This window comes from Lygodium microphyllum, chromosome 7, assembly GCF_053477565.2.
Source record: "Lygodium microphyllum isolate KBCC chromosome 7, Lygodium_microphyllum_v1.1.10, whole genome shotgun sequence".
NCBI classification, from domain to species: domain Eukaryota; kingdom Viridiplantae; phylum Streptophyta; class Polypodiopsida; order Schizaeales; family Lygodiaceae; genus Lygodium; species Lygodium microphyllum.
In genome coordinates, this window is record NC_141141.1 from 21,727,949 (window position 1) to 21,755,863 (window position 27,915).

The 27,915-nt window shown below is 39.4% G+C and overlaps 1 protein-coding gene across 1 annotated transcript; it reads right to left on the reverse strand.

The window, feature by feature from the left end:
• Positions 1-22,391: 22,391 nt before the first annotated feature.
• Positions 22,392-26,429, reverse strand: LOC148033260 (BAG family molecular chaperone regulator 4-like). Its single transcript, XM_087681148.1, has 4 exons — positions 24,691-26,429; positions 24,109-24,365; positions 23,852-23,998; positions 22,392-23,098 (listed from the first exon to the last, which is right to left on the reverse strand). The coding sequence occupies exons 1-4, from the start codon at positions 25,007-25,009 to the stop codon at positions 22,910-22,912; spliced, it is 912 nt and encodes a 303-aa protein (XP_087537274.1). The 5' UTR covers positions 25,010-26,429; the 3' UTR covers positions 22,392-22,909.
• Positions 26,430-27,915: the final 1,486 nt, after the last annotated feature.

Consider the following 27,915-nt stretch of genomic DNA (forward strand, 5'->3'; position numbering starts at 1 on the left):
CCAGATTTTCTTGATCTATTCTCATCTTTTTCAATCATCACTTGATTCTTGTGTAGCCCAATTTCTGATAGCACTCGCTCCACATTCCTACACATTGCAATGGCTTCTTTTTCTAGTTGCATCCTATAAGAAAAGCAAATATATTCATATACAAGTTTCTCCATGATTCTGACAAAAGCATGCAATGAACAAATGTGAATACGATCCAAGGGAATGTTGAAGATGGGCTTCCAAGTGGGATCTTCTCTATTGCGCGTTGGTGCAGCACTTGTCACCTTTCGCCAGTTCTTCTTTTTGTCCTTTCCTTCCACCCTCTTTGTCAAGTAATATAGGCATGGATTATTTGTATTTGCACCATTGGAGATTCCACACATGCATTTTAAAGTTTTCAAGTCTCCTGCAAGATGCCATTCAACCAAGTATTGACCATACCCTTCAACCGAGAGCATCTCACCATGTTCCTGATGATCGATGATGCTTGGAATGCTTGTGTGCATAAAGAATAGCTGCAACACCTCAAATGTTTCCTTAGGAACTTCAAATGCAGCGAGCCACCACACATGGCACTCAGATTGAACACTAAAGTTCCCTAGGTTGTTCTTGTCGAATTGTAAAGCTCTATTCATCAGAGTTACACTAACTCTTTCAAGATTTACTCATTTGACAACCTCACTTTCATCTAATTTTATAACAAACTACAATTTACCATTACATTCCTCAACAGACATATTGTAGTACATTACCATTGCCGACTGCACCTTGTTCAAATCTAAATAGTAATTATTGAGTTCGGTGAACTTCACCTCATATGCATTTTTGGTCCCAACCTTTAGTGTTTCCACACATTGAACATGCATGGGATCTCCTATCAACTCCAGAACCTTTGTATTAAGTTGCCATCGGGCCTCCATTAACTTTGAAGGTTGAGGAAGAGGCACGATTCTATTTCTCTTCAGCACATGACCAAACCTAGCCTTCACATCTTTGAATATTTTTGAGTAAGTCGTTGTGCTAATGTCGGCCTTGTCATTCATGTATTCATTTTACTATTAATAGAAACGGGGAGCCTACTTGGTTGTCACAAGAGGTAGAGTGGAGATGCACAGAGAGGCACACAAAGGTGCCAAGGGAAAGGAGGATATAAGTAATTCACTCTGTTAATGAAGGTTGCATAAACACAGAGAAGAGGTCACAATAGAGCCATGAGAGAGTATAGATATGGGGGGAAATAGCTCAAAGGGTAGGGATGTCCAAGACTTTTCGTATTTTAGATATTTCTATTTTGCCTCCAAAAATATCTCCAAAAAACACGAAATTTGACTAGGTTTGTTTTTTGACTAAAAGCTAGGATATAAAAAATCTCCAAAATATCCTAAAAGGAACTTCCAAAATTTTATTTTCCTTGTTCTCGATTAAAAAATCAATTACCTCGTATCTACTAATCATTTTGCATTGAAAATGAAGCACCACACTCTCGTAACTAACTCCTTTTTGAATATAAAATTTGGTTGAAAAAAGACTTCTTGAATGAGGAGAGAGAAGGAATTTGAGTATATCTTTGTAGATAATATAAAAAAGGCAAAACGAGATTGCAAAAGTGGAGAGAGAGGAGGATTATTTTACTATTTTTCTCTCCTCTTTTCCTTGTTTTAAGTGGCTACATGTCAACAAAGATATATGGATCTATTGTGAATCAACTCTTGAGAGACTAGGCTGAAAAGCATGGCATGAGATTGGTAGGTTATGTTGGCTTTAGACGAGGACATACAACACGACCAAATTTTCACATGAAGGGCTATTATTGAGGAAGGCTGTGCATGCAAGAAAAATATCTATTGTAATTTTGTGGATTTTTGTGAGGCATTTAATATGGTTTCATGTGCTAGACTTGTGAGGAGACTATATGAGATTTTTGTTCTTGAGGAGATACAATATCTATGCTCTATATGACACAATGATGCTAGGTAGAGTATGGGCCTCGAGGGGTATCTTAGATTTTATCAATAGTATTATTGGTATGAAACAAGGATGCCCAATCTCAGCCACTTTTTTGGGCTTTATATAGATGATATGTCAAGTTATATTGATAAAGAGGGAGGGCTTTTCAGAAATCTGGTAGTGGGGGGACTTGCTTGAACTACTATGTCAAGCACACATACTATACACAAGAGGAAGCTCACTCAAGCATACAAGAAGAAATATGGAGGCCAAAACATTTTCTTGCTTGTTTTTCTTCTTTCTTCTTCACACAATACAATGTATACAGAGTATAAATAAGATACACTATAAAGGAAAGTGGCCTAGTAAGTCAAACAATGCATAATTAACTATATTAATCAACTGGCATTATAACTATGCAGGATATAGGTAGATGTAACTAATCAAATATAATAAGTGATAAGTCAAAGGCTATGTGAGGATCATAATGACCACTGACATGCTAAGTGTAGATATGCAGGCCTATCTAACCAGATGGTCAATCATCAATGTCCGCATGCGTTGAGCTTGCAATCTCAACACTCCCCCTCAAGCTCAATTATAACTTTGCAACTCCAAGTAAGCTTCAAATTTTTTAAAGGTTCCTTTGCACCCAATGCCTTTGTGAAAATCTCAACTATCTAACCTTATGTGTTGACATATACCAAGTTGATCTCTCCTGCAAGTACATTCTCTCTCAAAAATGGTAATGCATCTCAATGTGTTTTATCCTAGCATGGAGCATTGAGTTCCTAGCCAACTATATATTGCTCATGTTGTCACGTTGAATGACAAGTGGACCATCATCCTCCTGCACATCAAAATCACCCGATAGCTTTTGCAGCCATACCACCTCACATGTTGCCATAGGATCCCCTCTATACTCAGCCACCACTGTACTTGATAAAGCAATCGTTGGCTGCTTTTTGCTAGTCCAAGTAACTATTGCACTATCAAGGAAAACATGAATATTCTATTAGATCTTCTATCATACTTGCTACTGGCTCAATCTGTATCTATGTATCCACACACATATATATTCTTACTTGCATCATAAAAAATTCCATAATGCACGTTGGACCTCACATACCTCCATATATGTATTACTACATCCAAATGAGACTTCTTAGATATCTATATAAATTGACTTACAAGTCCAGTAGCATAACTTAGGTCTAGCCATATGATGGTCATGTAGATCAAACTCCTTAGTACCTTCCTAAAAATAGTAGGGTCTTCTATCTCATCCCCAACATAAGCACCCAACTTTACATTTTTATCCAATGCCACTGAAAGAGGCTTACATACCATCATACCATACTTGGATAACGTATCTAAGTCATACTGCCCTTGGGATAGCCATATACCCCCATCTACACATGTGATCACCTCAATACCAAGGAAATACCTTAGCTCACCTAATTCCTTCATCTCAAATTTTTGCTTCAAAAGGCCTTTGACATTAGCAATCCCACTATCGCTTTCACTTGTAATAATAAATTCATCCACATAGATGACTATGACAATCAAACCTGCATCTCCCTTTCTCACATAAAGTGAGTGATTTGCATTTGAAACATAAAAGACAATGTTGATAATATACTCTCCAATCTTGTTAGACTATGCCCTAGGTGCTTGTTTTAGTCAATAAAGTGTCTTTTTTAACCTGCACACATATGTGGGATGCTCTATATCCTCGTAACATGTTGGCTACTCCATACACACCTCTTCTTTCAAATCACCATGCCAGAAGGCATTCTTCATATTCATTTGCTATAAACTCCAACCTTTGGTTACTACCAAAGCAATCACAAATCTAGCGATTGCTACGCTAGTAATTGGATTGAATGTTTCTTCATAATCTATGCCATATGTCTATGCATAGCCTTTTGCAACCAACCTGGTCTTATACTTGTTAATAGAATCATTTTCATTATTCTTTATCCCATAGGCCTACTCACAACCAATAGCTTTCTTTACTTTAGGCAATGGCACTAGATCCCAAGCCATGTTGGCCTCTTATGTATCCCTCTTCTCATCCATTATTGCATCTCAATGAGCATGGCACCAGCCTCCTCAAAACAAGTGGACTCAACTATCTTTACCATATCAACATAATGGTGAGTTGCATAACCCTCAAAATCAAATATTCTAATATGATATCTCACCCTACTAGATTGCATACCACTAGATTAGTCAATGGAGTCTTTACATTACCATGTGCTCTCTATACGCCTAGTGTCTTGACTAAAAGTGTACCTAGCTCATCATCCAAACTCTCTAAACTAATAGAGTCTCCAATTCATCCCCACTAGATGCATATCAATTGCTCATCTCAACAAATTTAACATCCCTCCTTACCCAAAACTCACCATTAAGAGGGTTATAACAACAATACCTTTCTGCTCAGTAGAGCATCCAATGAAAATACAATTTTTAGGCTTTGAGTTCAACTTCTTCCTTAACTCATCAAACACATGAACATATGTAGTACAACCAAATACTTTCAAGTGCCATATATCATTTTCTTACCTATAAAATATTCTTCAAGATTCATACCATGAACTACAGTTATGAAAAACCTATTCATAATGCTGACAATCGTATGAATAGCCTCAAACAAAAAATGCCTAGGTATATTCTTTTCAGCCACCATCAATATCCATGCAACTTCTGAAATATGTTTGTTTCTTCTTTCTGCAGCCCCATTTTGTTGTGGAATATACCTACATGTAAACTGTTGCTTTATCCCATGATTCCTTAAAAAATCACAGAACTCATTAGGAATGTATTTTTCCTCTCCACCTGATCTCAAGGACTTAACTTTTAAGCATGTTTCTATTTCAACAATAGTCTTGAAAGTTTTGAAGTGCTCAAACACTTCTCTTTTCCTTCATAATATATACCCAAACTTTCCTAAAGCGATTATCAATGAATGTAACAAAATACTTACTACTACCAATAGATATATTCTAGATAGGCAATTTTGTTATCACATCTTTTGCGAAAAGTTCCCAGCTAACCGAGACCACCCTTTTGTAGGACGAACCCAAGTCACATCCACCGCACTTTCCTCGGTTTGCTTAGCTATCTAATTACCTACCACATTATGTTTGACATGCAAAAGAAGCTCCCTTAATTAATCAATTTAAAAACAGGTTCCTTCACATAACTTAGGCACTGACACAAAAACAATGTCAAGCAAGCTCATTTTTTAAATATCTGATCTTTATTTATCATAGTCTTAGAATACATCAAGTATCATGCTACTATGAGGGCAATGCTTAGCTATGGATACCTAAGGCCCACGTGGCCAGAGGCACCACTCGCACGCCAACCTCAAGCTCGATCATCCCAAAAACCATAAGACATCAAAACCATGAGCCACCGAGCTTCCCCGATCCGCAACCATCGAGTCCATCCACATGCGAACCAACGCGAATCACCCAAGCCTATCAGACTAAATCAACAACCGCCAGCTTGAGCATCATTACAAGTAGGAAACGATCCGGGTTTCCAACTCCATCCTGAAAGCAATAGGCCATCACCCGAGGCCACTGCTAGCCTAGCTTCCGTCCCAGTGACCCAATCGCAAGGGCACTATCGAAGGGAAAGAGAGAGAGAATAAGAGAGTTTATTATTGATTGCTTGCTTGCTTGAATCCTTTCTCCTTCTCATTAACTTCTCTTTTACTTCAACCTTTAAAACTAGCTCTCTCATCACTCACGTCACTCTGATACCATATCAGGAACCACATGGTGGTAAGGGAACTTGCTTGAGTACTATACTTACGCACACACTACACATAAGAAGAATCTCACTCAAAAACACAAGAAGAGAGATGGAGGCCAAAACATTTTCTTATAGTTTTTTCTTCTTTATTTTTCACACAATACAATGTACACAAAGTATAAATAAGATACAACATAAAGGAAAGTGGCCTACTAAGTCAAATAGTACATGACTAACTATACTAATCAACTTTAGTGAAGTAACTATGCCAACTGTAGTAATAGGTAGATGTAACTAACCAAATATAATAAGTGATAAATCAATGGCCATATGAGGATCATAATGACCATAAACATACTAAGTATAGACATGCGGAGCTATCTAACCAGGTGGTCCATCATCAATGTATGTACGTATTGAGCTTTCCATCTCAATAGAGTTGATGGTATTGGTACCAATATTGCTTTATGTAGATGAAATAATTGTTCTTATATGTGACTCACCTAAGGGACTACAAAAAGCATTTGGATGCAGTATTGGGTTTTTGCAGAGATAGAGACCTTAGGTTGAACCTTAAGAAACCAAGGTTATAATTTTCCATACCTCAACCACTTCGGTGACAAGATCCAAGTATTAGTTTACTTTTAAGATGGAGGGAAACTTGAGTTTTTCAAACAATATGTACACTTGGGAGTCATATTCAAAAAAGAGCCACAATTTTCTTAAAAAAGAGAGACATTAGAGATCAATGAATGAGCTTATGCAACATTGGGTGCATTGGAGACATAGTGTGCACACATATAGTTCGATGAACTATGCACTAAGTTGAGACTCTTTGATACATGGGTTACACCCACACTACTCTATGGGGAAGCTATTTGTGGCCCAATCCTCTATCATACAAGGAGACAACCATTGACAAATTATGATGGACTACGTCAAGAGTTTTATGATGAATGGAAGCATATGGAGCAACCATTGGTCATGATGATAACACATATCATATAAGCAAATAGCTCTACCCCACGTGAGATCATTAAAGGGGAGATTTGAGGGAGCACCTATGGTGGTTGATCCCTTGCTCAAGTCAGTTTTTTACATAGATTATGGGAGATCCCTCAAAATAGGTACCCATGACTAGCATTGGCCTCATCTAGATAGTCAATAGTAGAGGATGATAGACATTCCTAGTATGATCATGTGGATACATGGATTGTTTTGCATGGTTTGCAAATTGAAATATTACCTCCCTATGATTATAGCCTAGGTTGCACTACACTCAAGCTTAGTCAATTAGAGCTAAACCATGTGAATAGAGCAAACACATTGAGAACAAATACAGAGAGGACTTGTATTAGACCCCTTAATCCACATGGCATGAGGGTGGAATCCTACCATGTTCATTCCTTCAATTCTATGAAATGGTTTCAATACTTAACCAAGCTATATGGACACTCAATTGCCACATGGATTACATACAATTGTTGGACATACCCATACCTCAATGCATTATTTAATATTGAGACAAGAAAATGGGAGGGTGTGGAGATAGAGAACCACATGTGCCAACTTTGTGACAAAGAGCTAGAGACTAAGGAGCACTACATCTATTAGTGTACTCTGTATTATAATATTCGAGGAAAATACACTCTATTGCAAGAGGGTTTTGGTCCTATGCAAGGGATGCAATTTTAGGATCAAAGGTGTTTAGGATTCTTTCTTTTGGAGCTTTAGAGGCACAAAGATGCTATTCCACAAGATAAGAATCCTCCATAGCCAAATCCATCCAAATAAGGGTTGTTGCTAACTTTTTGAGCATAGGATCAACCACCACCGCTAGTATTAGACAACCAACATGTCTACATTGAATAGAGGAGCTTCATCTCCAAGGGGTATCTCCTTTGGAGGATAGAGCACTTGCACATAGTTGAGTGAGATGCCCATGTCCCTCAGGAGGAAACCCAAACAACCTTACGATAGATCGATTAGAGCTATCATTGAGTGCCACAGGAGACAAATGTTGAGGTACCTCAACCACATTCTACTACATTTCTAAATGAAGGACACACTTCACAAAGGAAAAGAACTTTCATCTCTTTTTTTAGTAGTATCGCCTATATTTGTACCACAAACATATTCTCCCATAGAATATCTCCTAAGATCTGGTCTCGTAGCTATATCTTTTATCTTTTCTTAGATGAGAAATACAATTATTTGTACATATTGTTCTTCAAAGGCTACATTGGCCTTTCACAAACATTTATATACTCTTCGTTTCTTTTTTTCTTTCCCTCTCACCAAGGTGGTGGATGTTCAATTTGAGGCTATGTAAGAAGGATAGGTATAGATAGTGAAGAAGAATATGAAGAAAGAGGTGGGAAAAGACAATAAAAAGGAGGAAGTGCACTTTGTTAGTGCCATGCTTAAAGAAGAGAGGATGAGACAAGCAAGGTGAGTGAATGTTGGTAAATGGCATAAATGACAAGGAGGGTTCATCATCTGAGGAGGATGGTAAGAATTTGTTCAAACGCCTCAGATACAAAGAGGAAGATTCACTTCCCTTTACCAAAGCCTAGAGAGTTGGGAAAGAACCACAAAACCCACACTCATCTGGAGATTCTGAGATGAAATTGAGAAGATGGACTTCATGATGTAAAAGGTCTTACTATGCACACTCCCAAGGGATCCCTTCTATTTGGATGATGATCTTACTAGGATGCAAGTGGAGCATAGGCACCCAAGTATGCCCAAAATAATCAAGGCTAGAAACAAGAGCAAGAAGGTAGTGTATTGAGATGAATGAGTCATCATTGTGCCCCACACCCATCACTAACCCAAAGACATGGCACTCCTATGGAGTGGGACTATATGATGTACATCACCAGCCCCCACAGATTCCTCAACCATCGAAACCCCACCTTACCATATGCACCTTCTTCACACATGATATGGTGACAATAGCAATATAGCACCTACAACATGGATGATCAATGGATCACACAGGTATATAGAGTGAGCACCTCATTTATGCAATGGATATATTGGCTCCTCTCCTTGCTTTATGCTTAATAGGGCTCTAGTAGAAGCCTTACCAAATGAGTGGGCAATGCATACAATCATGCAAATCCATAAGTCGGGAGATCCTCTAGATCCATGCAACTACAAAGCCATCATGGTGGGCCGCACATTGGAAAATATATATGGAGCAGTGATGGAGCTAGAGGTTAGTGCATATGCAAAGAGAGGGAAATTAAGAACATCAAGATACGCTAGTCTTAGACAAGGATTCTCTATACTTGACCACAGCTTCACCTTGAGGAGCATGATTGAGTAGGAAAAAGTGAGGAAGAAGAGACTCTATTTCTATTTTGTGGATTTTTGCAAAGCCTTTTGATACAATTCCAAAGATAGACTACTACAGAGGCTGCAAACACTAGGGATCCCATGTGACATGATTTGGGGTATCTATGCACTATATGAGAGGGCAATAGGCCAAGTGAGATGCGTAGGAGGACTTTCATATATGATCTCTAGCACCATTAGAGTGAAGAAACTATGTCCCCTCTCCCCTACAGTCTTCACACTCTACATCACAAGTATATTAGTCTCTATAATGCTTTATGCTAATGCTATTGTTCTAGTCTATGAGTCATAGGAGGGTGTACAATGACATCATCCATGAAGACATCACTCTTCACCCTAGGAGGAGAACATGTGGAGGTTGTGGATTCATAAGTCTACTTAGAGGTCACATTCATTGCATCCACTAGGAGATTTGCCATCGCACAAGTAGCCAAAGATTGACTCACATGAGGATATGCAACATTGGCATGATGGAGAGACAATGCCACCATGGACACTTCATGATATACATAGGTCAAGCAATGGATTATAGGATATGGGATTGACATGGACCACCTCCTCCCTTTCAATATGACATTGTCTCCCCCTTCATACACCTCTCCCACACTGAGAGGAATTTGGTCATGAGGCAAAACCTTTACCAATCATATCTAGCATACCTGGATTTCACCATAATAGCCCCTTCCCCTTAAGATGACATACTATAGCGACCACTTCATGCATATTGTTGTTGCAAAGGCTTCATTGTTGAGAGACTAGGATACCTAGATGTGCCACATGAGATGTGGATAGCCATTAGCCAACCATTGGCTAGCTCAAGGTATGCTTTCATCAACTTGAGATCAAGACCGAGAGGGCAGTCCATATTCACAAAACTAAGTGGATCTAAAAATTGTGCTAAGAGGAGATGGAGAGCAAGGAGCATACATCTGAAAATGTACAGTCTATAGTACAATCCAAGCTAGATATCCCATGCTATCTGGAGGAGACACCTCCCTCAAACTAGCCATAGAGTCCCCAGACCAATGTTGCTTGAGCCAATTCCTCGTCAAGACGCAAAGGCTCCCCACATCATTATGATAGGTTGGTACTATATAGAGAAAGGGACATTAATCACAACCCACCAATTCCTTCCAAACTATGACCACGCACATGGCACCTACACAGAGAGAGGTGAAAGTCCAAAGAGCTAAGGATACTAGAGCAACACATCAATTGTGCATATCGAGGTACCAGATATAGATGCTAGATGAGAGAGAGATGAGGGAGATATGCCAACAACAAGAGCAGCACATGATAAAGGTGAGGGCTTAGTCTAGATACTATCCCCATACTATTTCATCATATATGAATGGCACAATCTACCCACCGATCTTGATTGGGTGGAACAAGATATATGGATATCACTTAGCCACACATATCCCCACATGTGTACTATGTTGACTTGTATATCACTTTATTTTCTTTTCACAATTGATGTCTAGTGATTATCAGCATTGTACATGGTTTTGTCTCAAAGTCCAATTTTGGCCTTAAAAGACGTTATATATATATATATACATATATATATACATATATATATATATATATATATACATATATATATATATATATATATATGTTCTTTAGCAAAGTCTTTGTGTCATTGTCAATCTATACACAAGATTGTATTTATGAGTCCAAGCTTCCATCCTAGAACCTAATTCACTTGTTCAGTGTCTTCATGAACTCACTCTTTCTCTTCCAACCTCCATAGCTTCTGCCTCAAGCCATGTTCTAGATCCATGTTTTTACAAATGTCGTTCCATGAGAAAAGATCCATATGAGACCAGAGCATGTAGTTAAGCTGTGTATATATATATATATATATATGTATATATGTATATATATATGTATATATATATGTATATATATATGTATATATATATATGTATATATATATATATATATATATGTATATATATATGTATATATATACATATATACATATATATATATATATATATATATATATATATATATATGTATATATACATATATATATACATATATATATACATATATACATATATATATATATATATATATATGTATATATGTATATATATGTATATATACATATATATATATATATATATATATGTATATATGTATATATATATGTATATATATATGTATATATACATATATATATACATATATATATACATATATACATATATAGATATATATATACATATATACATATATATATATATATATATATATATATGTATATATATATATATATATATATATATCATGTGTTTCTCTCTAATTGTAAAAGGGAAAGAAAAAAAAAACAAAAGGAAAGGAGGAGAAGAGAAAGGAATAAAGGTGGAATGAATGAAGAACCAAGAAAAGAGAAATAAAAAGGAGAAAAAGGAAAGAAATAAGAATCCCCAAAGTGATGGCCTAATGGTAAAGCTTGTGCTTCACAACATCAAGGTTGTGGGTTCATGCCCAACAAGGTAAATCATGGGTAGGGGCAACTATATTTAAATGGAGTGTTTGTGCAATCAAGACACTTGTCCCTTGAATGCTCAAGTGAACCCTCCTTGGTGGCTGGCCTAAGGAGGAGGGTCCTAGTTGTGATCAAGATCTAGCTTACAAATTGTCCTTGGTGTCCTCGGAGATGCCTATACTATTTCATGGCCAACATTTGGAGGGGAGGCACCCCCCCTTGCGGCCATTTGGGTGTGTGAGTCTAATGGAAAAAAGAAAGAAAAGAGAAAAGAAATAAGAAATAAAAAGAAAGAAAGACAAAACCCCTTTAGTCCACCCCTCACACCTCTCTTTCCCCCAATCAACCCCCACTGCTCTCTTCCCCTTGTTGCAACCCCACCCACTCTACAATCTACGCTTCTTTCGATCCCCTACTCTCATGTCTCCCCTAACCACCCCTTGCCCCCCCTCTCTCCTTGGCTACTCCCCACCTGACCCCCCAACCACCCCTCTCCCAAACCCCCTCCGTGTCCCCTCTCCCCTCACGGAAACCCCCTGCCTTGCCTAAAGACTTGGTCCCCCCCCAAAAAAAAAAAAACTCGCACCTTGATCCTCATCCCCCCACCTTGGGACCCATCTCCGCTTCCCCCAACCAAAAATAAGAAACAAGGAAAAACAAAAAAGAAAAGAAGAAGAAGAAAAAGAAACAAAAGAGAAGGGGAAGAAGAAATGAAAAAAAGAGGAAAATAGAAAAAAAGAATAGAAAAATGGAATGGGAGAGAAAAAATGGAGAGAACACCATCCTTGAATTGGAACCCTCCCCTCCCCTCTTTGGATTTGTTGCCTTGGATTGGATCAACTTCCCCTCCCCACCATCGCACCAAATCCAAACCCCCCACTTGGATTTGAAGGAACATGGATCCAACATCCCTCTTGGGTTTGGACCAAACTAGAGACCCGAACCCCTATGGACTAGACCCAAAATTTCTTGGTCCCCCCCCCCCCCCCCCCCACCAAGTCATTCAGACCTCACCCTAGAGTGGACCCAAGACGCAACTCTATTAGGTTCCTCCAAACCTTCTCTCCTCCTTGAATCTTTCTCCTACTTTTCTTAGATTGTTCCCTTTCACTTTGGGTTCAACCTCACTTTGGACCTTTTTCTTTTAACTCAAACACCCATCATGATGGGCCCCTCACCAAAATCAATTCCACACCCTTGAAAACCCAAGAAGAAGAAGAAGAAGAAGAAGAAGAAGAAGAAGAAGAAATACTTCTGTCTCCTTCCCCAAACCAACCCTCATTCCATATCTTACCCCAAACCCCTTTCAAAATCCACATTATCTACCCTATCCCCCCTTTCCCTTCACCAACTCACCTTGTAACTTCAAAAGGCCAACATATTCACTTTATTGAACTACTATAAGTGGTGTCTTATGCAAACATGGAATTGCATATGGATCCTTGCCGAAATACTGAATGCAAAGGTTCCACTCCACCACTATTGGCACCTTGGAATCATGAACAACATCATCTTGTCCCTTACAGTAGGATTGAAGATAATATAAATTTAATATGTGGAGCTCTTCTCTAAACACTGCTAGCTCAACTATTTTAACTACATGTGGGGTAGTAATATGTACTCCATTCAACTTATATAATTTCATCTTCAATGATTTACTCATTGCTCATCAAGGAGGTCTAGTGGTGGCTGATTTGTACACCACTTACATACGCACCATATGCTTTTGTTAAGTTATTCTTTATTTTCTATTAGACACTAAATCAGTTTTAGTGACTTTGATTTTTTTAGAGACTTATTTGGATGGGGGCAAACCCAAATTCATGGATTAACTTTTGAACCAAGGGCTAGACTTGTAACGTGCCCGCTATTGGCAGTCCAGGCATGTTTTAGCAATCAATCGAGAAACGAATCTAAGCGTCTCCGTGTGGCACTCCCAGGGAATGTTTTGGGGTTTGTCGCCTAGGGTTTCCCGAGTCCACCTCTCGCAACGAAACGTTCATGGTCGAACCCACTAGGATCGACTTGAAATCTAGGTTCCTAGGGCCAAGGTCTCCTAACAGTATTCTCGCATCGGGTTTTGGACATCCTACTTTATGCAGAGATACCCAATCCGAAGAGATCCATACCGCACTTGGTTCAAAGAGAATGGAAAATGAGAGGGATGCACCACTCAACCTCTTTGCCCGTAGGGCATAGTCCCATTCTGGTCCCCTAAAATGGCATGAATCAGATTCTAACCTAATATTACATAAAGGTCGTACGATTATAGAATCTTGTGAGAAGCCTCCCAACTCTTTGGGACCAACCCTTCCATAGGATGGACCCGTCAAGGGTTCTGCCCGCACACTTCCCTCAATGAGCGTTCTTTAGTTATCTAATTAGGTCCTATCACATTTATGTATGACATTCACAATCAGCCTTTTAGGGAACATGATTCATTTGCGTAATTTACAACACTGACACGAAAACAAAACAAGTAGTCCTTTTAACAAACAAGTTTCTTAACTTATCTTCAAGTTAATCTTTGTCTCCTGCACATATAGGAGAATTATGTATCCCTTTTGTCCAACAGAAATACCTACTCCAAATCACATGGCACCATAATTTTCATCCTTTATCTAGAATAGGATCTTCCAACACCTTAGACATTGGGCTCACGGCAATCTACAATTCCGTTCCGGTCTAGGCAAGGGGTATCCAGAGCTCCAATGACCCCAAGCAACCTAGGAGTGAGACACAGCTTATGTGGTTGGCCTTTTCACCACTCGACCTTCAGCCCGTGAATCAACCAGTACCCTCTCGAGGTAATCCACGGTGCGATCTTGGAGATGATCTACCCATGTAAGATATCCTTCCTTAATTAATCCAATTAAGAATCAAGCATAATCAAGGCAATCTGTCCTAATATCATCTTCTAGGAAAACATTCCTTTATTTTCCATGGCTACTTGTCATTACTGACCCTTGCCACGCCTTTACCATCAAACATAAGCACTTGAAATATTTATCCAAATCACAATGCAGCAATCAGTTGATTGTATAAAAAACATTTAGGGTGTTGTTCAATCAATCAACAAAACTAATTGTATTTTTCCAAAACAATACAAGAATAGACGCGATAATAATTCTATCACATATTTACTCTCCCCCTTGGAATCAAAGAGCGATTCTATGAAAAATTTACTTAATACTTGCATGCACAATTCGTAATGTTATTCTTTTTACAATTATGCTATTCATAACCCCTGATCGATTGCTCTATCAACGAATAAGCCATACGCAACTAAGTGCAATTAACTTCCCTTGATACATGCACTTTGCAAACTGCATCTTTCGAATATGTGAGAGCATGGAGCCTAATGTATCTCATGCGAGATTCTAAGCAAGCATCTATCAATTTAGAAATGCATTACTTACGAGCGGAACCGCGGTTGGATTGGTAGTGATGGCCTCGCCCAAGGCTCCGTTGCTTGTTGAGGGATTGCCATCTGCGCATGACGTTTTCCACTTGGGAGCCATGATCTTCTTCCCTTTTAAGCACGACTCGCACAAGACTTCAACAACCACTTGCTTGAGAGGAGGGAAATTGGGAAAAATTGGCTTGCAGGTTAGTGGATGAGCTCGAGGAAAAGGAAAAGAGAGAATGTGTGTGGCCACCCTCTAAGGAGGGGGAAAGGGGAGAAGTACCCTCTCTCTCTCTCTCTCTCTCTCTCTCTCTCTCTCTCTCTCTCTCTCTCTCTCTCTCTCTCTCTCTCTCTCTCTCTCTCTCTCTCTCTCTCTCTCTCTCTCTCTCTCTCTCTCTCAATCACTCGGGGTCTCCTTGTGCTCTCTTCTGCCTCCCCATGCCTCATATTTATAATGAATGTAGAGAAGAGGGGATGTGGCTGAGAACAAAAGTTCTTGGTGAAGGGGCTCCTGGAAGAATCATTGATCTAATGTTCAAATCATAAATTTGATGGTTCCATTGGCTCCAAAAGGGGGGTAAAACTCCAAGACACTTACTTAGAAATCTTTTAGATCACTCCTTCTTTCTCTCCTTGTTCAAAGTGCTATTTATTGTTGTCTGTAGACTACAATCACAACGCATCTGATTTCGCCAACCACTTTTCTTTATTTTTTTATTTTTATAAAATCTCCAAAACTAACTAAAACATCATTTTTCTTTTCTTTTAAATGACATCTAGTTTTAGAAATCTCCATATCTTTTTAGGATAATATCTAAAATATCTAGAATATGCTACTTTTGCCCAAAATCTAATATTTTTGGACCATCCATACTATACATATTAACACTAGTGATTAATGTGGCTCATAACTCTCGTTCATGTTGTAACGTCCGTGAAGGGTGGCCATAGTCATTGTCAATCCGAGAAAAATATCGGATTACGAATCTCGGTTTTTTTAAAAATATTTTTAACTAAACAAAAATTGTTAGCTATTAATGTTAGTTAGTTTTTACTTTAACTAGTCTTTAGTTAGTAACCTTATTAACTTATTAATTGACTATCTAACTTTCGAACTAACCAACTAGCTTTTAATTGCGTGGAAATATTACATCCTCCTCCCCTTAAAGAAATTGAGATGTCCTCATCTCGAGAGAAACCAGGGGTATCATTTTGAAACCTGTGGGTTATTGGGCCCACCACACTTTCATTGCGGTACTCTGATCACTCATAGGCATGCGGTCTTTTTAAATAACAACCTGTTGTATTTGATATATCTGAGTTTTGATTACAAGAGAAAATTTATTGTAGTTACATCTCACGAATATCTTCTAGGTTTTTCCTAAGTATCCTCGTATATTCTGGATCATTGGAGCTTGTACAACTTCATTTCTTGTAAGCTCAAGTTCTCTTCGAGTTTTGTTGGGACAATTGACATAGTTATATCCAATGTTGTGGCACTCAGAGCATCGGTGTTTAGGGTGCTTTGGACATTCCCTTTTGAAATGATCTAACTCCCTGCAATAGAAACAATGCGAAGCTTTATCTCTTGGGGTCATAAGGTTCTTAGTTGTCCTTGGCAGGAGTTTCTTCTTTAGACCAAATTGTCCTAGGATCCTTTTGGCAAATTGAAGTGGTCATTTATCTCGAAAACTATGTTCCCAGATTTTCCTCTTCTTAGTTCAAGACTGAGCTCCATGGACAATCGGCTTTGCTTGTTATACTAAAGAATACTTCCAAGCTTCGACATTCTGGTAAAACCCAATCCATATTAGTTGAGAAGAAATGACTTAAAAGAAATTCATTGCAAGTTATAACTATCATTTCTTGCTGAGTATCTCTAATCATTTACAAGTTTTAGGCTCAAAATAGATGCAACTCATATTACTCAGGTTAACTGTAGTTACAAGAGTAAGGTTTACAAGTTGTATCGTATGTTGATAAAATTTCTAGGATTTCTAATCATCCTGAAGAAGTGTTGTATGTTCTAGGTCTTCGTCTTCATCTAATTCCTCTATATATCCACAGATTGCACCTATGTAGCTTTGTTTTCTTGGAGGCTCAATGTCTTTTGGACTTGGATCAGGGCATTCTGCTTGGATGTGTCCTAGTTCATTACAATGGAAGCATTGACAGTAGGGACATTTCCTCGGATATGCCCTATCTCTCCGCACATATGGCATCTTTTACCTTGATCTCAGAAGTCATCTTTGCTACAATTGCCCAATTTAAGTTCTTGGACAATTGGATTCGCTCATAGTAATGTATCTTGCAAGTCCGTCGGATGCATTGCTTCTAGACGGTGGTTTAGAGGAGTGTTCAAGCCATGGCAAAACTTAGACACTTGTTGTGCAATATCCGTAGGTGGTGCGTATTTTAGTAGGGTTACAAACTTTGAGTAGTAAGCTTCCAAGGTTAATTCCAACTACTTGAGCTGGAAGAATTCATTCATCCTCAAAGTCTAGTAGGTTGGCGGAAGGTATCGTCCACGTACATCATCTTTCAGCTGAGCCCAAGTGACAGCGGCTTCGAAAATACCTTGATCTTTGCACCATTTCTTCCACCATATCCGAGCCTCTGGCCAACTAACTTAAGTTTGGCTATCATTGCTTGATTGATAGAGGCAGTTCTCGAAGTAGAGAAATAATAATCCATCGATTCAATCCATGTCTCCACCTCTGGTGCAACATCTATCCCTTCTCCATCAAACTCGGGTGCCTTAATTTGCTTGAGAAGGAATTTCTTCTCTTGCATGTCAACATTTGTGGGTGCAGAAAATGCCTGACAATCAAGCCATACCATTTAGGTTATTCTGTTTAGGATACGTCTATGAACCATACATTAATCAATCACGTATCATTACAAAGTTTTGCTCTGATACCAACTATAACTTGCCCGTCTATCGGCTGTCCAAGCACATTTTAGCGGTCCATCGAGAAACAAATCTAAGCGTCTCCGCCCGGCACTCTTAGGGGATGTTTCGAGGTTTGTCGCCTAGGGTTTCCCGAGTCCGCCTCGCGATGGAATGTTCATGGTCGAACCCACTAGGATTGACCTAAAATCTGGATTCCTAGGGCCAAGGCCTCCTAACAGCATTCTAGCATCGGGTTTTGGACATCCTACATTACGCAGAGATACCCAATCCGAAGCAGATCCATACCGCACATGGTTCAAAGAGAATGGGAAACGAGAGGGATAAGCCGCTCAACCTCTTTGCCTATAGAGCATAGTCCCATTCCGGTCCCCTAAAATAGCATGAATTAGGTTCTAACCTAATATTACCTAAAGTTCGTACGATTGTAGAACCTTGTGAGAAGCCTCCCAACTCTTTGGGACCAACCCTTCCGTAGGACAGACCCGTCAGGGGTTCTGCTCGCCCGCTTCCCTCAATGGGCGTTCTTTAGTTATCTAATTAGGTTCTATCACATTTATGTATGACATTCACAATCAGCTTCCTTAAATTTTTAGGAAACAGGATTCGTTTACGTAATTTACAACATTGACACGAAAAAAAAACAAGCACTCCTTTTAACAAACAAGTTCCTTAACTTATCTTCAAGTTAATCTTTGTCTCCTACCCATACAGGAGAATTATGTATCCCTTTTGTCCAACAAAAGTACCCGATCCAAATCACATGGCACCATACTTTCCATCCTTTATCTAAAATAAGATCTTCCAACGCCATAGACGTTCGAGTTACGGCAATCTACAATTCTGTTCTGGTCTAGGCAAGGGGTGTCCAGAGCTCCAATGACCCCAAGCAACCTAGGAGTGAGACACAACTTCCGTAGTTGGCCTTTTTACCACTCGATCTTCGGCCCGTGAATTGACCAGTGCCCTCTCAGGGTAATCCGCGACGCAATCTTGGAGATGATCCACCCATGTAAGATATCCTTCCTTAATTAATCCAATTAAGAATCAAGTATAATCAAGGCAATCAATCCTAATATCATCTTCTAGGAAAACATTCCTTTATTTCCCATGGCTACTTGTCATTTACTAACCCTTGCCATGCCTTTACCATTAAACACAAGCACTTGAAATATTTATCCAAATCACAATGCAACAATCAGTTGATTGTAAAAAAAACATTTAAGTGTTGTTCAATCAACCAACAAAACTAATTATATTTTTTCGAAATAATACAAGAATAAGCGCGATAATAATTCTATCGCATATTTTCTCTCCCCCTTGGGATCAAAGAGCAATTCTATGCAAAATTTACTTAATACTTGCATACATAATTCTTAATGTTATTCTTTTTATAATTATGCTATTCATAACCCCTGATCGATTGCTCTATCAACGAATAAACCATACACAACCTAGTGTAATTAACTTCCCTTGATAGATACACATTGCAAACTCCATCTTTCGAATATGTGAGAAGATGCTTATCCCTTCCATGACCAATTCTCGTACATCATAGCATGGAGTCTAATGTATCTCATGCGAGATTCTAAGCAAGCATCTATCAATTTAGAAATGCATTACTTATGAGCAGAATCGCAGTTGGATTGGTAGTGATGCCCTCGCCCAAGGCTCCGTTGCTTATTGAGGGATTGCCATCTACGCATGACGTTTTTCACTTGGGAGCCATGATCTTCTTCTCTTTTAAGCACGACTCGCACAAGACTTCAACAACCACTTGCTTGAGAGGAGGGAAATTGGGAAAAATCGGCTTGCAGGTTAGTGGATGAGCTCGAGGAAAAGAAAAAGAGAGAATGTGTGGCCACCCTCTAAGGAGGGGGAAAGGGGGAAAGTACCTTCTCTCTCTCTCTCTCTCTCTCTCTCTCTCTCTCTCTCTCTCTCTCTGAGAGAGTCTCTCAAGGTCTCCTTGTGCTCTCTTGTGCCTCCCCATGCCTCATATTTATAATGAATTAGAGAAGAGGGGATGTGGTTGAGAATAAAAATTCTTGGTGAAGGGACTCTTGGAAGAATCAGTGATCTGATGCTCAGATCATAAATCTAATGATTCCATTGGCTCCAAAAGGGGGGTAAAACTCCAAGACACTTGCTTAGAAATCTTTCAAATTACTCCTTTCTCTCCTTGTTCGAAGTGGTGCCTACTACTTGTAGACTGCGTTTGCGGCGCGTGTGATTTTGCCAATCACTTTTCTTCTCTTTTTTTCCTTTTTATAAAATCTCCAAAACTAACTAAAACATCACTTGTTTTTTCTTTTAAATGACATCCAATTCTAAAAATCTCCATATCTTTTTAGGATAATATCTAAAATATCTAGAATATGCTAGTTTTACCCAAAATCTAATATTTTTGGACCATCCATACTATACATATTAACACTAGTGATTAATATGACTCATAACTCTTATTCACGTTGTAACTTTCGTGAAGGGTGGCTATAGTCCTTGTCAATCCAAGAAAAATATCAGATTATGACTCAATTTTTAAAAATATATCTTTAATTAAATTAAAATTGTTAGCTATTAATGTTAGTTTTTAGTTTAACTAGTCTTTAGTTAGTAACCTTACTAACTTATTAATTGACTATCTAACTTTCGAACTAACCAACTAGCTTTTAATTGCGTGAAAATTTTACAACTCTAAGCCTAAGACTAGACCTGAATTTTTGGAATCTGGACCTAGGACCCAAGTGTGGACTTTAGAAACCGGACCAAACTAGACTTTGTACTTTGAACCCAGACTAGAATCTAGACCCAAGACACAAATTGGACTTTGGATCCAAGACCCATAACTAGAGTTTGGTCCACATTCTCTACAAAGAGTTTTCCTCTATGTCAATCTGTATCCAAAGAAGAAAAGATGTAAGGAGATTTTTTCCATTGCCTCTCTCTTCTATAAAAAGACACAATGCTCTTGTATTAAGGATCATCGAGAATGAATAAAAGTGTTTGATTTTCCACTCTCATATTCTCTTTTCTCTTTCCCTCTCTACTCCACCACACTCCATATTACTCTCACTACTACACTTCACTCTATGCTTCACTCCACTCACTCACCTCAACTAGTACCACAAATGCACTCCACTTTGCCATTCCACCATACTCTTGCATTCCACCATCTCTTGGCCTCTCTTTTCTCTATCTTCTATCACCTCTCTCTTGCACATACACACACTCCCCTTTGTTCTCCCTTCCCCTCTCTAGCACACTCTCTCCTCTATTCTCTCTTCATCTCTCAATAGCACTCTTTCTTCTCTTTGTTCTTTATCCACCTCTCTCTAGAACTCTCTCCTCTCTATTCTCCCTTCACTTGTCCCTAGCACTCACTTCTCTCTATTGAGTTGCAAGATATCATTAATGGCCAACATGGAAACTCTAATTGTCTTAAAGAATCAACCATATAATATTCTCTTATAAAATCTAAGGCACATTGGATTGCATCAAGAAGACCAAAGAAGATACAAATGCATTTGAAAGAACAAAATGTCAAAAAAGGATAGGAGTATTAACATTCTACCTACTATAATTATATAAGCTTTCTTGTTATGATTACCACATCACAATTTTTCCCATTTGATCATTCTCTGCACCTAGAGGGCACTAATGGCATTCCAACTTACTCTATGAAGAATGGTACTAATGCTATTTTGCATAAGGGAAGTCTATTCATGCCATTCTTTGCATAAGGAGCAACATCAATATGTAATCCTTTGTAAAACTCTCTGAAGAATGGCACTCTCCATAGCTACATGAGGAGAATGTGCCCTATTGCCATTCCCTTCAAGCCCTTAATTGTCTAATGATAATGTCCAAACAATCCACGAAGAGATTAACAATGCCTTGGATAGCATGTTCTTTAGTATCATTCCCTTTATAAGTTTAGGGCTCACTTTAGTTGTGAGACTCCAAGAAACTCTAGCCCAACATTGACATGGCAATACCCAAAGGTTGGTGATATTGTCTTATTGAAACCTAGACAAGAGGTATCATTAGCATGTCTCAATGGGCAAAGGGCGCAAATTAGGACACAATTCTAAATCAAAGCTCACCATAGTGTTCTTCAACTTGTGATACCCATCAAGAGCATTTCAACAATAGGATTACCTTGCAATATATGGCACATAACTTCAAGGATCAACTCCCAATCACCTTGCATGGTTGGCAATACACAAGGTAACTTTTGCAAGAGAGGCTGAATGAACACAAGGTTTTGGCAAATTGATTGGTGTGATGCAGACCATTGTCTCAATCACTTGTTATCCTTCTTAAATCTGCCTATTGGACATGGCTAATCTTAAAATACTAGTTCTTCAGAGGTGCTCACAAAGAGAACCTCCACATCTGTAGCAATAGAATCCCAATGAAGGTACAAATATGAATTGAGCAATACCAAAATTCAAAGTTAGCATTCAGGTTGCAGCAATGCAATATGGGGAGAATTGTCATAAATCAGAATTAATAAGAATTCTCAGAGCTTAAGAGGTACAGTGATCCAGAACCAAGGCAATGCATCAAGGATATGGAGATGGATGAGAGAAGATCATATCATGGAGGCAGATATGAAATGATAACAAAAAAGCAAGAACTCAACGAATGTAGAAAACCCTTCGCGTAGGGGGGGGGGGATAAAAGGTACCAGACCAACTAAATTGGTTACACAAAGGTACTGGGCACAGGAGCTGATTGAGAACCTTGTGGCCCTCAATAGTTTCAATCAGTAGCACCATCATACTCTACAAATCTTTGTGTGTCCCCACCTCCAAAATTACAAAAAGGAAACAGAAACGTTTGCTTCTTGCTTCCAATCTGTCATGTATCCTAGTTAAGTGGTTGTCAAACTTGATGTCAAAAGTACTTTATTTGCTGGCTTGAGGCCTACTTGATCAACTGAAGATGCAAAAAAGGCAGTCGAGTATTTGCGAGTGTAATTACAAACAATGAGCTGAATAGTTGCAGCAGGGCTTCAATCAAACAGCTGCCATTTAGTCGTCATGGTTGTAGGGGCTGACATTGGAGGTGCTGTCAAGCTTCCCAAGCCTGAGTCGAATATTTCCCACTGAGTAGTGACCACAACAGTGTTATTGTATAGGGGGTTGCTGTTCCGAACTCTTAAGCTGTCCACACGCTCCACAAAGCCTTGGACCCTTCGCACCTGCATGGAGAATTTCATAAGCAATCACATATGAATCATGCTTGAAATTGACAGCAAATTCATTCTGCAGGCTTCTCAGAAAACATTAGCTTATACAATGGCATACATGCAAGTTGTGCCACCTCCTTGCTTCGAAAAATCTAAGAGTTCGGCCAATTCAAGTCTCCAGTCACTCAGTTCCCAGCAGTGTCTCTCCTTGTGAATGCAGCACATATATGATATAACAGTGAGCTGTTGTTGGAACACTGGTAAGGCGGGGGTTACTAACAATTTGCCAGGCAAAAATCAACATCCCCAAGAGGTTGCCAGAAAACATCTACAGTCATGGACCCAAGAAACCCTCACAGAGACAAAGTCCATTGCTTACATTGTCATACCACACAAACAAGGATTATTCTCAAATTAGAGATCTCCATCAATCTGCTCCCGACTCTGCAGGGCATTGTGTAGCGACTACTCTTTTGCAAGTGCAAGGAGTTTGAACTGTTGAGTTAACACACATACATATCAAGCTGTCCACCTCAAGCTACAGTGGTATTTCTGAGCTCACGTATGCATACATGTTCACCAAGATTGTTGTTTGGAGCTACAGATGCCACTACTACGTTTACGTTTTATCTGCATGCTTTGATCTATCCAAACCTTCTTAGAGGTACAAAACAAGTAGCCCATACATTTACTAACAAACAGCTCAATCATAGAATACAGGAGTTCTGGTGCAGCAGAGCCCCCCCAAAGTTTGAAGATACTTGCCTCAACCTTCCTCTGCACCTTTGCCTCTCCTTCAGCTTCAATACTATCAAGTTTAAGCAACAGTCTCATTAATAACTCTGAAAGCACGCTGAAATCTCGATCTGTTACTTTGGTACCACTGCTAATGACCCCATCTAGGGCAGCAATCTACAAACAAGGTCCCAATGTAAGGATTCCACAACTGTAGATGGAATTCGAAACTATTGTCAGAACTACCACGGTGATCTATTACTAGCTTATACAGTGATATCCAATACCTGTCCAGCAAGTGTGTCTGCTTCAGTCCGTACTTGGTGCACTAATTGACATGCTTTCACAACTTTGATATCTCTCTTCATTTCTTCTAATTTCTTTTCTTTGCTTGCAGGATCCTCCACTAAAATCACTTTTTCCATATCCTTCACTCCAGCAATGTGCAGACATTCATTGTCTTCTTTCTCTTTGCCTTTAAACAACAGCCGTTGCTCATGAGGCTGCAAACCAATTTCCTGAGCCAACAGCCACTTCAAGTCACCTGCACCATATCAGTTCCCATCAGAAATGTGGAAAACACATATGACTTACCCTACAACAGACAATGACAGCCATGTCCATATGCATAACCAAATTCTCTCTGAGGCAATGAGAATGCATCCATGTCCATATGCATGACCAAATTCTCTCTGAAACAATGAGAATAGCATCCATGTGCATATATGACATTCTCCTTAAGCAAGCCTTCGGGAATAATAACAATAAGCATTTATTCATATGCAAGTATAAAACCTCCATTGGAGGCAATGCACGCGCAGGCAGTAGCAGGCACACATTAAAAGAAGAGAATCATGGGAAATATGTACCGAAGGTTGCTTGAGCTGGAATGGTGATATCATGCTGATAAGCCCCATGCGACACCTTCACTTTTATCAGAGGGCCAGACGATGGAGATCGATCTGCGAAAGGATCTCTTCTCTGAACCAGCATGCCACCAGGCCGCAGCTCCCAATCGATGGCTTCCTGGCCTTCTGGCATGCCGCCATTGCACACAGGCTTGGCTGGACTCGCTTTTGGTGTCTGCGTGTGTGCTTTGTCAGAGTCTCTGCGAGATGCTTTGATGCTGGATTTGGTCTCCGGGGAGGTCCGGGAAAAGGACTTGCTGAGCAGCCGGGTCAGTTTCATGGCAATGGAAGGTGGGGGGAAGGTTGATAGCCAACAGACACAGGAAAAAAGGATTGCTTTGCAAGAATGACTGCCCAACTACCAAGGAAAAATGGTGCTTTGAGGACGCCCCCAGCACCTTGCAAGAAAGCGGCAGCCGGCCAAGAAGGCCAATTTGAAAGTTCCAACAGAACCCAATTGTCTATTTAGAGTTCTTATCCGATACTGTATTCCCCGAATCGAACATACATGTATCTTCAGCTTGTCCTCTAAGGCAATCTCGGTCAATGCTCTGTTTTGGCACCGATGTAGAACACCGCAATTCGGAGATAAACCACAAAAACATATGCTGAAACGGAGCAATTCGCGAATAAATCACCAAAAGAGTATGTCGCTCAATCAAAGAGAGCAATTGGGCGAGATCAGAAGCAGCCTCTTGAATCGATTTATGAGAAGGGTGTTCGGATCAGAGACACAGACAGAGATTGTGGGTTCGATACTCTGTTTTTCTGTAACATTGAATGTTTCTGCATGGGATCGTCTCTTCAGACAGGAAGCTTGAAGAGTGCAAATGGCAAAATGAGAGTTTTCTCCTCCTCGTCCTTCTCCTTCCTCTTCTTATCCTCGTGAACAGGGCAGGGCACCTTCCGGGAACAGAGCTGTCTGAGCCCTTTTTCCAATTAAAATGCTCTCCGCATGGAAAAGGAACTAAAAACTTAAACTTAAATGGCGTCCTTTGAATTTTTCTAATTAAAAGAAATGGGAATTTGTTTCTGTTGTTGTGGTTAATAGGAATCCAGACCGCGCGTGCTTACAAAAAATAGAAGGGGGAAATCTGGGGCCAATCTGGCAATTCCCGAGGCAAATTTCTCTGTTTCAGCGCAGAAAAGACTAGTTAAGAGAGAGTAAAAGAGAGCACAAAGGACCAGAGGGAAATCCGGCACAGGAAAGGAAAAAAGAGAAAGCTTTCGTGTTTCAGTCTCTGTCTCTCTCTGTACGTGTGTGTGTGTGTCTCTCTCTCTCTCTCTCTCTCAGAGTGAGAGGCACTGGGCAGTGGGCACTAAAGGGCAAAGAAGGGGATTTGAGATATGGCAGGTGCGAGGGAGACAAGAGGCAGACACCCACAAAAATGAGAGTGCAGGGCGCAAAAAAGAAGGTCCTGGTAGCCTTTTTTTACTGCATGTGTTTTCTATCAGTACTATGGTTTTCGAGACTATCCATGAGAGATGCCTGCCCTGCAGCACAAAAGGGTCTTCTTTCCTCGCTCTGGTTATCCTCTCTTCTGCTCTATCATCGGCAGAGTCTCGACGCTCTACGTGTGACTCGTGAGAGAGAGAGAGAGAGAGAGAGAGAGAGAGAGAGGGTCTACAGAGTTTACGAAAAAAAAAAGAGGGTCTACAGAGAGGGGGGAAGCTTAATTGGCAAAGGAAGGGAGAGAAGAAGAGAGTTTGCTAGTGTGGGAACCAAGACCATCATCCCTTAGCTACTAGTTTTGCATTATATTGTATTTGGTGATTATACACATACCTCTTTTGACCTACACCCACTTACTTGAGATATTGATTACCACTTCAAGAGTAACCAAACTTGTGCCAACAATACCCATAGGTTAGCTATTACTTTTGCACTTTTAGCCTCACCTTCACAAGCTCTTTGATGATTATAAACATACCTCCTTTGACCTACACCCACTTATTAGGAATATTGATGACTACTTCAAGAGTAACCAAATGTACTTGTATTAGTTATCAAACATACCCACTTGGCCACGTCGCCATTTTATGCCTTAGTTTGATAGGATCTTCAGCAACTTTCAATAGAAGTTCATGTGATGAGTGTTGCCCATCGAAATAAGTAATAGAAAATTGTATATTTTGAATTATATGTCTTATGTACTAGGCGCTCCATGCCGAATTCTCCGGGTGCTTTTCATTTATATGTGTATTGTAACAAACATAAACTTTTATATAGTTTCAAGCTTAACCACATAAATGGAAGGATGTGGAAGGTATGCATGAAAACATAGGTATCACATGGAACATTAGACACCCAACCAAAATTAGGCCTTAGTCAAAACATCGAGTCTTGGATTTGGCTTCCTAAATATGGTTTATGTCGACATTAATCTTCTCTAGTTTAGACTTAGTACCTACATATTGACTAAGGTAACATATTTCGTGATCATATGATAATTCTTTTCAAAGAATGATCTTATTCTTGCTTATTATATGCATGCCTACCATCTTGATTCTAGATTCCAACTAGACATTGGTCTACATTGTCTTCTTCCTTACATTTTTTCCAAATGAATGGATCTTCAATTTAAAAATAACACCAATGAGATTTTTTATTCACTTCAAAGTCTTCTTACCTAAGGTTGTGTTAGGAATGAATGGATCTAGTAAGATGTGAGTGTAAGATTAAGGAAATTTGCACGTGTGAATGTGAAGAGGTCCTTGCATGTCCAACTTGGAGAGAGAGAGAGAGAGAGAGAGAGAGAGAGAGAGAGAGAGAGAGAGAGAGAGAGAGAGAGAGAGAGAGAGAGAGAGAGAGAGAGAGGAGCATAGCTTATCCTCCTTCCTATGTGAAAAGAACCTACCCTTGCTTTTTCTTTGATTGGAACCATGAAACATAAACATTCTTCCTTGTAGAACAAAGTTGCACAAGACATCCAACTACAAAAGCACTTGTCCATTGCCCAATCTCCACTTCAAAAGTGTACCATGATGTTGTGAACTTTATGTTGTTTAATCCTCCTCATGACTCACCCAAGCTCACTATCTTACACAGATTCATCCTCCTAAATTATGAATTCTACACTTACCTCTCAAAATTTAAGGTGGTCACTTTTGTTTTTTGAACCTTAAAACTCAATGTAGACTCTACTTTCTAACTGAAAAACTAAAAGCCTAACCTACATCCCTCAA

Excerpts from the sequence above, each read along its gene's own strand:
- LOC148033260 (XM_087681148.1), bottom strand. The coding sequence starts at position 25,009 with ATGAAACTGACCCGGCTGCTCAGCAAGTCCTTTTCCCGGACCTCCCCG. Across the intron at positions 23,999-24,108 it reads CAGACACACTTGCTGGACAG|ATTGCTGCCCTAGATGGGGT; the intron begins GTATTGGATATC and ends CCTTGTTTGTAG. Across the intron at positions 23,099-23,851 it reads AGGTGCAGAGGAAGGTTGAG|GTGCGAAGGGTCCAAGGCTT; the intron begins GCAAGTATCTTC and ends TTCTCCATGCAG.